This window comes from Trachypithecus francoisi, unplaced genomic scaffold, assembly GCF_009764315.1.
Source record: "Trachypithecus francoisi isolate TF-2019V2 unplaced genomic scaffold, Tfra_2.0 Contig00131, whole genome shotgun sequence".
NCBI lineage: Eukaryota > Metazoa > Chordata > Mammalia > Primates > Cercopithecidae > Trachypithecus > Trachypithecus francoisi.
The window spans coordinates 808,346-822,843 of record NW_022680483.1 but is presented as its reverse complement, the minus strand read 5'-3'; the positions used below and the strand labels follow the sequence as shown (position 1 = coordinate 822,843).

The window sequence follows — 14,498 nt, the reverse complement described above, 5'->3', positions numbered from 1 at the left end:
AGTTTTTTTTTCCTATGCTTGTTGGCTGCATATATATCTTCTTTTGAAAAATGTTGGTTTATGTCCTTTGCCTACTTTCTAATGAAGTTGTTTTTCTCTTGTAAATTTAAGTTCCTTATGGAGACCTTTGTCAGATGCATGGTTTGAAAATACTTTATTCCGTTCTGTAGATTGTCCATTTAATCTGCTTGTTTTGCTTACTGTGTTTTGCTCTGCAGATGCTCTTACATTTAATTTGATCCCTGTTGTCAGGTTTTGCTTTTGTTGCGATTACCTTTGGTGTATTTGGAATGAAAGCTTTGCCCATTCCTATGTCCGAGATGGGATTGCCTAAGCTGTCTTTCAGGGTTTTTATAGTTTTGTGTGTTACATTTAAAGTCTTTAATCGTCTTTGACTTTTGGTAACTGTAAGCTGGAAGACGTTCAGTTTTAGTCTTCTACATATGGCTAGCCAGTTATCCCTGCACCATTTATTTACTAGGGAGTCTTTTCCCCTTGTTTTTGTCAGCTTTCTTGAAGATCAGATGGCCATAGGTGTATGGCTTTATTTCTGGACTCTATTCTGTTCTGTTAGTCTAAACATCTATTTTTGGACCAGTACCATGCTGTTTTGAATAATGTATCCCTGCAATATAGCTTGAAATTGGGCATCATGATGCCTCTAGCTTTTTCTTTTTGCTTAGGATTGCCACAGCTATTTAATGTTGCCCATATTCTCTTTGGCATTCTCTAGTTCTGGTCTTTGTGAGCTTTGAGTACTTGACATCTGAGTTGGTTTTGAGGTCTCTAGAGAATGCCTATACATTCTAGCCTTGCCATGAGAGGAATCCAGGAGAGGTGGCCATGAATGTATATATTGTGCTTTTCAAAGGATTCTGCTGTATTTTGGTGGATGGCCCAATGCTTGTAATCCGATGGCCTTCTCACCAGATGACCCTGTCAGAAGAAACGCGTCTATAAAGACAGTTCCTTACTGGCAATGATTACTCTTCGTTTCTGACATAGTGAAGGTGTGAAAGTGGTATGTATTCAACAGAAGCAGTGAGCTTCAGTTACCATACAGCCATTCTGTTGTTCACTTTTAGTACAATATTCAGTAAATTAAATGAGATTTTCAACACTTTAATATAAAATAAGCTTTGTTTTCAGTGATTTTGCCTGACTGTAGGCTAATGCAAATGTGCCTTAGTCTGATTAATGTGATGAAATCCTATCTCTACCAAAGTTACTTAGCCAGGCATGGTGGTGTGTGCCTGTGTTCCCAGTCAGTCAGCAGGCTGAGGTGGGAGGATTGCCAGAATCTGGGAAGTCAAGGCTGCACAAAGCCATGATTGTGCTACTACACTCCAACTGGTTGACAAAGCAAGACCCTGTCTCAAAAAATAGAATAAAATAAAATAAATAAACGTCTTAATCACGCATTAGGCTTGGCTAAGCTATGATGCTTGGTAAGTTAGGTGCATTTAAATGTATTGCCACACTTTCAACTTATCATGGTTTACTGGGATGTAACCCTGTCATAAGCCATGCAGCATCTGTTCTGGCAGAAGCCTTGTGGCTCTTAACCAGGGTCTACTTTATTCCTACCAAGACAGACATCTCTAGGAGAGTTTTGACAGGAGGGGAGTTTGGTTTGGGTGTAACAGTCAGGTGAAACAGAGGATGGGGCACCACAATACAAATGAAATAACAGAAGTAGTGTATTACAGAGAAAAGATAGCATGCCTTGCAGGGTACATGGAAAGGGGGAACTCTCTGGGATGCTCAACCCAGGTGAGACAGTGGGAGAGAACTATGGGCCAAAGCCTTTGTTAGGACTCACGGTATTACCCCAGCAGGTTTCCCTCAGTGATTCTAATTGGTGGGTTTAGAGCAAGTTACAGGAGTTCAAGGTGTGACTGAGGTAGTTGTGGTGACATACCTGTGTCATCCTTGTAGATTGTAAGGGTTAGTGGGGTAAATCAAGTAGGTTGTATCTAGCTGTTCCATAGGGAAGTGGTAACCAGGAGGCAGTTGCTTAAGGCAGATATGTAGATTAACTATATTGAGGAAGTAGAAGAGAGAGAAATTAGAAACTGTGTCAAGGGCAGCTAAGTCCTGCTTCTATATGAAAAAGCTCTGCTTATATTCAAAATGGATGCCAAGGCAACTGAAAATTATAATAATACTTCAGGAATCCATCCCCCTGTTTCGTGCTGCAAAAAGAATTAGTGACATCTAAAAACTTAAAAATGTAATAGCTAGGTGACTTTTCTGAGTTTAAAATATTGTTTTTAATACACATTGAGCATCATGTATAGATTTCTATTGTATATTGAAAGAAGGGATTTGTCAGTGTTGCTGTGAATACATCCCACATAATAATTCTGTGCTTATCATGAAACAAGCAGAGATTATCACGGTAAACTGAAAACTGAAGAGAACTGTTGAATATTTGAGCATCTCTAACTCAAAAATCTAAAATTTAAAGTGCGCTCTATAAATTGAAAACTTGAAAATTTCACACCCAGCCTCATGTGATGTGTCCTAGTCCAAATACAGGTGCACAGCACATAGTTTATTCACCATCCCCAAGGGAAGAAGACACTCTGAGGTCCCTTTAGCTGTTACATACCTTTTCCATCCATGCCAGATAAATCCAGATAAGCAAGGCCATGAAAGGTAATAAAATGACACTTATGTAGACTGGATGTGCCAATGACAGGTTCTCCATAATGCCCCACGTGGGGCCAAAACCTATATGCACTGTTTTTTGCTTATTCTCTACTTAGTGATGTAAAGAGACTGTATCAGAAAAGTCCGTCAGATACCCTTTTGGGTAAAAATGATAAGAGAAAGAGAAAGCATTTATGTTCGTAGCACATAAAGTGAAATGTAGACAAACTGAACTGTGACGTAAGTGTGAAACATTTTTAGAAGAGCGTAACACTGGAATGACCACCAATGTGACTTGAAGAAACAGAAGGATAAACTGTTGAAGTTATGTGTGGAAAGGATGAACTGAAGTTAATGAGAAATAGGAAAACACTGCATAAAGTTAAAAACATAAATTTTGATCGTGTATTGAAAGAGGGGATCTGTCAATTTTGCATTGAATACATGCCACATAATAGTACTGTGCTCGTCATCAAACAAGTGGCTGTTATCACAGTAAACTGAAAACTGAAGAGAATGGTTGAGTATTCAACAAGCTAGTTGCAGAGGTTTAAAAATAACTGCTGGCATGTGCTCATGTGACAAGCATGCATAAATCTGAACTTACTGTGATTGACAAAAGCTTGTGTACTGTGTTCAGGGAGTGGAATTCTTACCAGTTCATTATTATACTAACAAAAGGCACGGATTACCAGCAACATCTTTTCTGATTGGTTTCGTAAATATTTTGTAGTAGCTGCTTGTAATCATTGCAGGAAGCTGGACTGGTTGACATCTGCTCTGCTCATCCTTCAGCTGAAATTTCACTCAGAAATAATCTTTTTGCCGTGTCATTTTCTCCAAATGTGACTTCAATAATTGAACCATGTGAGCAGGATAGAATAGCTTTAGATCAATAAAGACTAAATACAAAAAATTTTCTTGAATAGCATGCTGGCATGAATGAACAGAGATGTGAGTGTGGCAGGTCTTCAGAAGGAGTTAGCATGAGGAATGATGCTGTATATGCTGTTGCCTATACTTTCAAGAGTGTAACTAAAGACATCATTGTCTTACTGTCTGACACAACTATGCTTTGTGACCGTGTGCAGTGATGACAGTAAACAAGGTGGTAACTTTGAAGGATATTCTATGTCAAGTAAGAAAAAAATGACATCTCTCTTCCTTAAATACATAAAATAAAGCTACAAGAATTGTATATCAAGACTCTTAACATTAATAATAAGGCCCTGGTTGTTCATTTAACAATTGTGAAATAGCCAGAATAGTCTGGTTGAATTAAGGTGATTGTGATAATAGTGATGATGAAGATGATATTTTTAAGACTGCAGGGAAGGTGTCTACAGACAATGTGATGAAAATGCCTCATGGACTCATCGAAGGACTAGGACAGCAGGCATTCATAACAAGAAATCATGTCAGTTTATAAGATGAAAGACGTCCAAGGTAAAAGCCATTTGTGTATGAGGCAGATAATTCTGCAGAAACATTTAACAAGCCATTTAGGCCGTGCATGGTGGCTCATGCCTGTAATCCCAGCATCTGGGAAGTCAAGGCAGGTGGATTTCTTGAGCTCAGGAGTTCCATACTAGCCTGGCTAACATGGTAAAACCCCATCTCTACTAAAAATACAAAAATTAGCTGGGTGTGATCGTGGGCAGTTGTAGTCCCAGATACTCAGGAGACTGAGGCAGGATAATCGCTTGAACCTGGGAGGCAGACGTTGCAGTGAGCCTAGGTCATGCCACTGCACTCCAGCTTGGATGACAGAGACTCCCTATCAAAACATAAATAAATAATACAGTGTGTACAGTAAATTTTTCATCAAAATACAGCATCATAGGTGGAGACTGAGAGCCTGCTGTTCTGTTGTTCTTGTTGTTGTTGCAGTTTATCAACTGATACAGGTACACTTATACATCTCTTAATGATAGGAATGCAATCTGACAAATTTATTGTTAGGCAGTTGCATCATTGTGGAACATCATATGGTATACTTACAGAAGCCTAAATGATGCAGCTTATTACACAGCTTTGCTCTATGGTATAGCCTCTAGGTTATAGGCTACAAACCTGTGTAGCATGTTATAATACTGAATACTATAATTATAACACAGTGGTGTTTGTATATCTAAACATAGAAAAGATTCAGTAAAAATCAATTATTATAGTCCTGTGGGACCACTGTTGTATATATATATGTTGTCTGTCATTAACATGGCCCATGATTGTATGCTACCTTGCTATTTAGTTACCCAGACACTGTTTTTTCACTGTATAATGTTGTGTCTTTTTTTTTTTTTTACTGTTTTAAGCACTTACATGTGAATTAGTATAAGAAAGTGGTTACTTGTCAGTGGCATATGTAAATTCCTGATTACAAATGATGGTGATGCCAAACAACCACAGATTGTGCTCTTGGTGGCTGAAATTGTGACACCTTCGCTTTCAGATATTCAATATCAAAAACTTTGTTTCATACTCAAAACTATTGGCGTTTTGTACACAGTTACCTTCAGGCTATGTGTATAAGCTATACAGAAAACAAATGAATTTTGTGTTTAAACTTGGGTTCCATCCCCAAGGTATCTATGGATATGCAAGTACTTAAAACCCAGAAAAGTTGGAAATTTGGAAAACCTCTAGTCTCAATATTTTGGATAAGGGATGCACAGTATGTGCTAACATTTAGTAGAGGGTAATGCTGTGCATTAAAAAAAAGTTACTACTTTTTTGGTAACATTGAATGGAAAATGGATTCCAATTTACAAAATGGAGAGAACTAGAGAAAAAGTAGAGAAGAGTATTATAATATATGGTAAAATATTCAGAACTTAAAACATCTCATTACTTGAGTTCTTACTAATATGTGTAATAGATATAAAATCTGTTATAAGGGTTGTTTTGTGTTTTATATTAACAGAATGCTGCATTTTTATATGGCCTTGGTTTGGTCTACTTCTACTACAATGCATTTCATTGGTAAGTTAACTTATACCATTTGTTTCCAGTAAATGGTGATTTTAATATCTATAACCATACATTTCCAGTAGTATCACTTATTTTATGGGAGTTCCTAATCAAGTTCAACCTATCATCCTTTCCTCTTGGCCAGTAACTGGTAACTTGATTATAAACTGCCATGCTCCTGTTTTATGTTTTACCCTATTTGAGTGCTGTCACAGTTTATCTTCCTCTGGATAATGTCACAGATTATCTTCCTTTGGACTGTGACAGCACTCAGATAGGGTAAAATAGGATCAAGATTCGCAATGTGTAGGTTGCCGTAATGTTTATTACAAAGTTCTTAAATATGCACTGACAGCTATTTGACGTGTTTTCCCACAGGTGAATATGTAACTTCAACCTGGGTAGCTTTTCCTACCATCTGTTTTTCTTCCTTCTCTGCTTTTCAGCCATTTAATTACCTCAAGTCTGGAAATACTGAATTGTTTGCTACTGAGCATTAAAGATTCTGTGATGATTTTTTTTCATGAATGGTATACATTGTTTTAACGGATCTTAAACTTAATTCATAACCTTCCTGTATAATCAGTCATAAATCTGTTAGTTCTTGGTCACTGTTATTTAATCATTTATTTAGTAGTATAAGCAGACCTGATGTCTGGGTCCCCAGTCTTAATAATTTAAACAAAATTCCTACTGAAAGCAAAAAAATGTGTAGTTTCTGCATATTTTGGCATTGAAATCAAAAGACATTTCTGTTCAGTTATCATTGGGAAGGGTAACGACAAAGGATCCTTTGGGTGCTGCTTCACAAGACCTGTTTGGCTGGTATGGCCTCTGCTCAAGTTTGGTTCCTGATGGCTGGACTGGCTCTGCCCAGTTGGCCCTGCAGGCTGTGCTAGGCTCATAGTACCCGCCCAGATCTCACACCCACCAGTGGGGAGCCAGGTGCAGAGTTACAAGATGTGGGTGAGCCAGTGACCATGGGGTCTGGCCATGGCATACAGTTAGGTGTGTTGGCAGGTTGGGCAGCTCCAGTTGCTGGCACATGGGTGAGTTCTGTGCAAGTCTAGGGCTGGACCAACAGTACCTTCAGTGGCTTCCACCTTGGGCATCTGGACTAGGGGAGCACTGTGGCACTGAAAATATTTGGAGATACCAGAAACCACAGAGCCCCAAAGGGGGTGTTACGGTTTGTTACAGCCCTGGCTTGGGGAGTTCCGGTGTCTGAGCCCCCACAAATGTTACAGCACATAATTATCGCTCCCTCACCAAGTCCACACACTTCCAATGAACGGAGTTGCGTGCCTGCCAGTTGGGTCAGTCCCATTACCTGGTTCCAGACAACAGCTCCTGGGCTGGCCTGGTCCCACTGCTGCTTCCTGTCAAATGGGGTAGCTGCCCGGTGCAGGCAGAGGGCAGGAGGACTACAGTGTTGCAGTCACTTTATGCCTTGCCCTTTGGTGGGTACTGGGTTCTTGTTCTGGGTCCACGAAGAATGAGGTAACATGGACAACTAGAGGGTGAGCAAGGCAGAGAAGTTTTGCTGAGAAACAGAACAGCTCTCAGCTGAGAGGGGAGCTAAAGTGGGTATCCCCTACCCAAAGGTGGATAGTGCTAAAGTATAGCTGAGTCTGGGGTTTGTGTCGGCTCAGAATGGGGGAGTGCATGCTGATTGGTCCAAGGTGGGCCTAGAAAAAGCACGTTTTGGCTGGCTAAAAGTTGTCAAGGAAGTTCTCACTGTGGGTCACAGACTCAACCTGGAACTGGCAGCCCAGTTTTCAGGCTTCAGGCTTTCTCTGGCTTGAACGTCAGGTTTCACTGGGGACCTGACCCTGACTGCCCAAGTCAGTGTTAACAGTGGTAAAGAATTTAGGGACATGTATTCAAAATAAGGATATAAGTTTTAGTTAGTAGAATAATTTATTATACTTTGCTTCATGTAAAGATGGGAAGGTGGTTATTTTAATCAGTATGTATAATTATTTCTCTGGGCTTATAGATAAAATCATTTTAGCCAGAATTAACTTAGGTGAAGTCCAGTGTAAGACTAGTGACAGGGAAACTGTATTCCTATACAGTTTAGGGGAAATAAACAAATGTGCATCATGTTAAGTTTAATATAGTTGTGATAACTCATGTTTTCCCACAGATTGAAGATAAGAACATACAATCAATTGAGAGATAAAGCTAACATAGATACAAAATAGTAATGACTTTAATATATATGTTACTATGCTAAGTGAAAGATTAATGCCTTTAAGTGATATCTGTATAATTCCCCAATCCCCCTACCTTTTAAAATGTGTAATCTTGGAATTAATGGATATTAATTATGTATAAAAATATACATAATTTTAGAAGTAGGAAATTAGTTATCAGACTGACCTGTTGGGGCATGTGTGTATCCTATATCCTATTTTGTGTTATTACTGGTATCTATATCTTTTTATACTCTATAGAAAATTGTCATTTGTCATTAGAAACACTTAAGATTCTAAATTGTTACTTTCAGAGTATTTGGAGAATAATTTAGATTCAAGCAGACTTTTTGCTCTTGTATTTATTTTTGAGGAAGTTATCATTTACATAATTCAAGCAGTAAAAATAATTCAAAATAAACTCACTAGTAAAAAAAAAAACCTCTACTTATCTGTGGGTTTTCTTTACTGGAGAGACCCATTTTAAAAAGAAACAATAATTAAGACAATATAATAGCATTTAAGCAAACGTGGATTGATAGACTAATGAACACTGAATTAGATGGGAGAACCCAGAAACAGTCCCACATGAACATGAGTACTTGATTTATATCAAAGGTAGCACCATATTGCTCTGGGATTAAAATAGTCTGCTCCGCAAATTATGCTAGACTATAGGAAATCTATGTGAAAAAAATGAAAGTTGATCCCCTACCCATATTATTACACATACTTAGAATAGTAGTTAGATAATGGCAAACAGGCCAGGTGTTTGCCTGTAATTTCAGCTCTTTGGGAGGCTTGTGCAGGAGGATCCCTTGAGCCCAGAAGTTCATGACCATCCAGGACATCAAAGGGTCTACAAAAAATGAAAAAAATTAGCTAGGTATGGTTGCATGAGCCTGTAGTTCCAACTACTCAGAAGGCTGAAGTAAGAGGATTGCTTGAACCCAGGAGGTCCAGGCTGCAGTGAGCTGTTATTGTCCTGCTACACTCTGGCATGGGTAACGGATTGAGACCTCGTTATTTACAAAAAAAGAGTAAACCAAAAGTGAGGCCGGGCGCGGTGGCTCAAGCCTGTAATCCCAGCACTTTGGGAGGCCGAGACGGGCGGATCACGAGGTCAGGAGATCGAGACCCTCCTGGCTAACATGGTGAAACCCCGTCTCTACTAAAAAATACAAAAAACTAGCCGGGCGAGGTGGCGGGCGCCTGTAGTCCCAGCTACTCGGGAGGCTGAGGCAGGAGAATGGCTTAAACCCGGGAGGCGGAGCTTGCAGTGAGCTGAGATCCGGCCACTGCACTCCAGCCTGGGTGACAGGGCGAGACTCCCTCTCAAAAAAAAAAAAAAAAAAACCAAAAGTGAAAGGCAGAAATAAAGTTTTAAAAGTTGGCTTATATGAAGCTGAATAGAAGGAGGATTAACTTTCTCACTTCACTTTCTCACCTTTTCACATTTTCCTGCTGTTCCTCCTTGAGATGTTTCAGAAAGATTTGTAGTAATTTCCACTAAAATTTAGATATTTTTGAATAGTTGATGGAATTGAGAAAAAAAGGCTTATGAGCTTTCTTACCCCTTTCTAATATTTTCTATTCATTCATACTGTTTTTTATAAAGTTGGTACTTTCATTAAAATTGAATACCTAGAATATTTCCTATACTTAGGACATACACATAAGTATTAAAAATTACAGTTTCTTATGTTTATATGTTTTTCAGGGCAATTAAAGCATTTCAAGATGTGCTTTATGTTGACCCCAGCTTTTGTCGAGCCAAGGAAATTCATTTACGACTTGGGCTCATGTTCAAAGTGAACACAGACTACAAGTCTAGTTTAAAGGTAGGTGGTTGAGATTTTTCCCACATACACAATTTCACGTGCATGTATGTGTATGCGCGCATGCACATTTGCCCACGCACACTTTATTTAATGTCTCTGAGAAGTGTTGGAATTTAGCACTATAAAAATGTTAGAAAATTGAGGATATAACCTAAAGGGTTGAGAAAAGGTTGGAACTGAGTTTCAGTATATAAAATAAATACGAACACTTGCAAGATAACTTTAACGTCTTAAACTTTTTGTTTTATTTAATTTTAAAAGTTTTTATATAATCAGGAGATGGTGAAAGTTTTGATTTCCTTTGAGCATCAACATTATTGCATGTGTCTGCCACCAAAAAGAGAGAGAACGGGCCAATTAGTGATGTCATACCAGTGATTTAACTATTGATTATTGTTTTGTATAGGTCTCATTAGAAACCTACACCTATAATAGCAAACATATCATAACAAAGTTGTATAATATAATATTCTCTCTCAGGCTTTTGGACTGCCAGTTGGTAAATACACAGATTTTGGGTAATATGCAGATTTTTGGGAAAAATTAAATTATTGTTTAAATATCTTAATTCTGTGGAAATTTGATTTCTCAAAATTTTTTTAGTTTTTTGCTATGTGCAGCTGTTTCATGTTTTCCAAGACTTTAATGAAAATAGGCCTTACCTTTAAGTTAAAAGCATTGTTTTTTGAAAGAATTATAGCTTCTGGAGAAAATAATAAGGTTTGTGATTTTATGACTGTTAAGTATGTTTCTCCTTTTCCAGATACAGCTCTTTTGTAGATTATCTTAATTTTAAAGGTGGAGGGTATTTATGTGACTTAACAATAGGATTTACTTTGAACCCACTAACAGAGAAAAACTTAAAGGAATACTTTTTAAAAGCTCTGTGTTGTTTGGGGTTCCCCAAACCCTCAAATTCAGTTATTTGTTAGAGGAACTTAACCCAAATAACACTTATATTCATGGTTACAGTTTATTACAGTGAAAGGATACAGGTTAAAATTATTAAGGAAAAGACATATAAGGGCAAAGTCTAAGAGAGAGAACCAGGTGGAAGATTTCGTTTGTCCTCTATTGTACATCTGTAAGCTGCAGTTGATTCTCCCTACAGCAAGTTAGGAAAACATGAACAGAATATTGTCCACCAGAAGAGCTCACTGACTGTTGCTTTTCAGAGTTTTTACTAGAATTTGATCTTGTAGCTGTGGAGGACCTGCCTACTAAGCTGCCTTAGTAGCCTCCAAGTTGGGCTCCCTTAGTAGCTCAGTCTCCAGTGCCTATAGAGAGAGGTCTGATACCATATTGCCCCAGGCCTCTGCCATAAATCAGTTATTATCATAACTATCTGGGATGAACCAAAGCCCCAGATAAATAAAGACACTCTTGTCAGACTAGATATTCCAAGGACTTCAGAGATTACTGTCAGGAGCTTGTCAAGATTCATACCTTTCTTTGAATGTGCTTGTCTGACCAATCCAGAGTTGCTGAATTAATGCCTTAACTGCGTGTGTTTCTTACTCAATTATGCCTCGTTTTAAGGTTTACAATTATGTAAACTGTTTCTGCTGTTTATGTTTTTAAAGAATGATACTGATGGAACATAGTCATCCCAAAACATTAAAATCATTGCAAGTAAACTATGTAAATTAGATTTCACACTACTCAGAAAAAAAGTGGAATTGAGGAGTCCCTAAGTCCAAGGTTAAGTGCAACTGATGTGGAAAAGTAGAACAGAATTTTTCAGTTTTTCTGAAATTCTCAAACTTTCAGTTTTTCTCAAATTCAGAGCAACATTTTCAAATTGCTTACCATTTGAGATACCTGTGGATTTGAAATTGAAAATAAGTACAGCTATGCCACTTTGTAGATTTAATCCTCTCTGCACATTGTATGTGTATATGTATATATATATACGTATATGTATGTGTATGTATATATTCACACACACACTAACATATAATGTCTGTAAAAGGCTCTAAGATGTTTTACAGCAGAAAATAAGTAGGGTAAAATTTTCTGAGAACGTATTTGTTTTGCCACAGCAATGTTTTATGGTTGTGTTCTTTGGAAATATATTGGAGAGAGAAAGGAATAAGCACAATACATTATTTTTTTCCTAAGTATGAAATATGCATATAAAAACCAGAGGAGAAAAGATTTAATTCAGTAGTAAATACAGTGTTATCTTAAAGAATTTTATGGATGCAAAGCTCTTATTTTAATGAAGTGGAAGTATTTAAATATTTAGGCTGAGAGTAATTTGAGGGTTCATTGTCATGAGTTCATCAACTCACTGAGAGTGTTCCTGGTTATTTAGTTGTAACAGATAACTCATGCCTGTATGTGCTTTTCTTTGCTTAGTCATATGTAAAGGGTAACAAATCCTTCAAGTAATGTTGGTTTTAGCAAAAAATGTCTTAGATATATGCTGTTTTCTTTGTTTTTGCCCATCTTTCATTTATTTTAAACATCCAACAACAACCTTTTGATGTTTATTTCGTTTGTATAGCATTAAAAAGTTTTGGGATGTTTTCAACATTAATCTCGCTCTCAGCTTGAATATCTTACTTGATTTTTATCTCATCCTGAAATTTTGTTTCTTAAGTTTTCCCTCATAATCAAAATTTTCCTGGTCTATTGTTGCGATTGTTATAGGTATCAATAATTTAACTGAGAAAGAGATATTTCTGTATATTGCTGTAAGTACTTAGCATTTTAAATGAATACAGGTTTGAGTTAGAACAAATATCTCCGTTTTCAAAGTTTCCAGTTTTCTTTAGCTGGTTAGTAGTTTATCTAGCTAAAGATGGAATCTATCATCATATTTGTGTAACAGCAAGTGTTTTCTGGCAAAGTGTGCTTTGAGGGACATTTTGGGCTTTACTTTATAAATTCCAGCTCAAAAATTTCTAACTCATAATAGGAAGTCCAGACTTGAAGGTTAGTTGATTCAGGTATACAGATACCTCATCAAAAATCCATATTCATGTTTGTTTTGAGGCATATATACATACCTCAGTAAAGCCGGAAAAAAGATTGTATAGAAGTTTACTAAATATTTGCTTATCTCTGTATGTGCTAGTTTATTTGAACACACAACATTAGAAACTTTTGAATTTTTTAAATCCTTTGTGTTTGAAAATGAGGATTATTGGTGAGCGTACTGAGGTATTTATTGTTCCCTTAAAATTTGCTAGTGGAAAATAATAAATGCTGATTTAAGAGGCAGATATGAAAGGGGTAAGGAAGATGCAAATTAACGGCATCATTCCCATGTTCAAAACCAGGACAAAAAAAAGCTCATGTTTTATTACTCTTGTAGCATTTTTAAAAACATAAATTGATTTTATTTTGCCTTTTAAATAAATGTATAACCTTGTCTCAGGGTGTCTAATTGGTTCTTATGATATCTGTGGACATAGAATAACTATATCCACCTTCTAAGACATAGTAAGTAAGGTATATAAAATTATCTAACAAAATTTTACTCTGTTCTTCAGTATTTAGGATACTCTAAGTACTGTACATAACCTAACAAAAATAAGCTTAAAAAATTAAGACATCATGTAGGTTCTTAACAAATATCGAATGGATGACTGTGACAGGAGACATATCTAGATCAGAAATCAAGTGCTCTTTAAAATTGCTTTTAATTATATAACGGCACATAGACCAGCAGTCCCTATCTACGTGTTAATATAAAATAGTTTTATTTAAGGACAGAGTCTGGATTAAAACTCATGGAACATCAATTGTGATTGACGTTATTAAGTCGTGAAATAAAGTTGTTAGTGAGGACTTTTTAAACTCTTAAAATTTGCTGTGGTAAGAGATCATAAATGCATATAACAAAACAACTCAGACCTTATTCCTCAGATCATTTTGGGATTACTAAGTTGCCTTGAATAAAAATAAACTGTGTCGTATTTAACAATTTTTTTTAATTTTAAAATTATTTTTAAAATTTTATTTTTAATTGACACGTAATAATTGAACATAGTTAGGGGATACAGTGTGATGCTTCTGACACATGTATACATTGGGTAGTGATCACATCATAGTTTTCGCGTATTCATCACCTCAGACATTTCTTCATGATAAGAACATTTGGAATCTTTTTTCTAGTTATTTTGAGATACACACTATATAATATTGCTTATTGTAGTCTGCTTGCTATGCTGTATAGAACACCAGAAGTTATTCCTCTTATCCACCTATCATTTTGTACTCCTTGATTAATTTCTCTGCTTCATTCTGTCCCTCCAGTCTTTGCTGGCCTCTGATGACCACTGTTCTACTCTATATTTCTATGAGATCAGGTTTTTTAACAGTGTTCTAGAATAACTGAGATCATGCAGTATTTGTCTTAATTTCCTCCTGGTTCATCTGTGTGACCGTAAATGACAGCACAGTTTAAGATCTCATTTAACATCATCAAATAGTTTCTTGGAAACTTCAACTTTAAGTGAAATGATATACAAAGTACCATTTTTTTTTTTCTTCATCAGAGTTGTAACTACATTAATTTGAAAGAAGAAATAACTTACTGGTACTTTCTTCCTTTTAAATGGAAGAACAATGTGTGTATGTATTATATACGCATATATACATACACGTATGCACATATATATCAGATTTTCTGACCTTGTTCAATCATTGATAAACACTTAGGTTGATCTCATATCATGGCTACTGTAAATAGGACTGCAATAAACTTGACAGATGTCTCTTCACCTACTGATTTCATTTCCTTTGGTTAAATACCAGTAGCTGAATTGCTGGATCATATTGTAATTTGAGTTTTGAGGAGAATCTGCTTACTTTTTTCCATATG

The 14,498-nt window shown here is 36.6% G+C and overlaps 1 protein-coding gene across 1 annotated transcript in view; it reads left to right on the top strand.

The window, feature by feature from the left end:
- The window catches only part of LOC117062424 (lysine-specific demethylase 6A-like), a 215,907-nt gene that overhangs the window by 55,466 nt on the left and 145,943 nt on the right, over window positions 1-14,498 (top strand). The window contains 2 exon segments of the mRNA XM_033175981.1: window positions 5,579-5,637; window positions 9,544-9,664. Of these exon segments, the coding sequence (XP_033031872.1) occupies window positions 5,579-5,637; window positions 9,544-9,664 (180 nt within the window).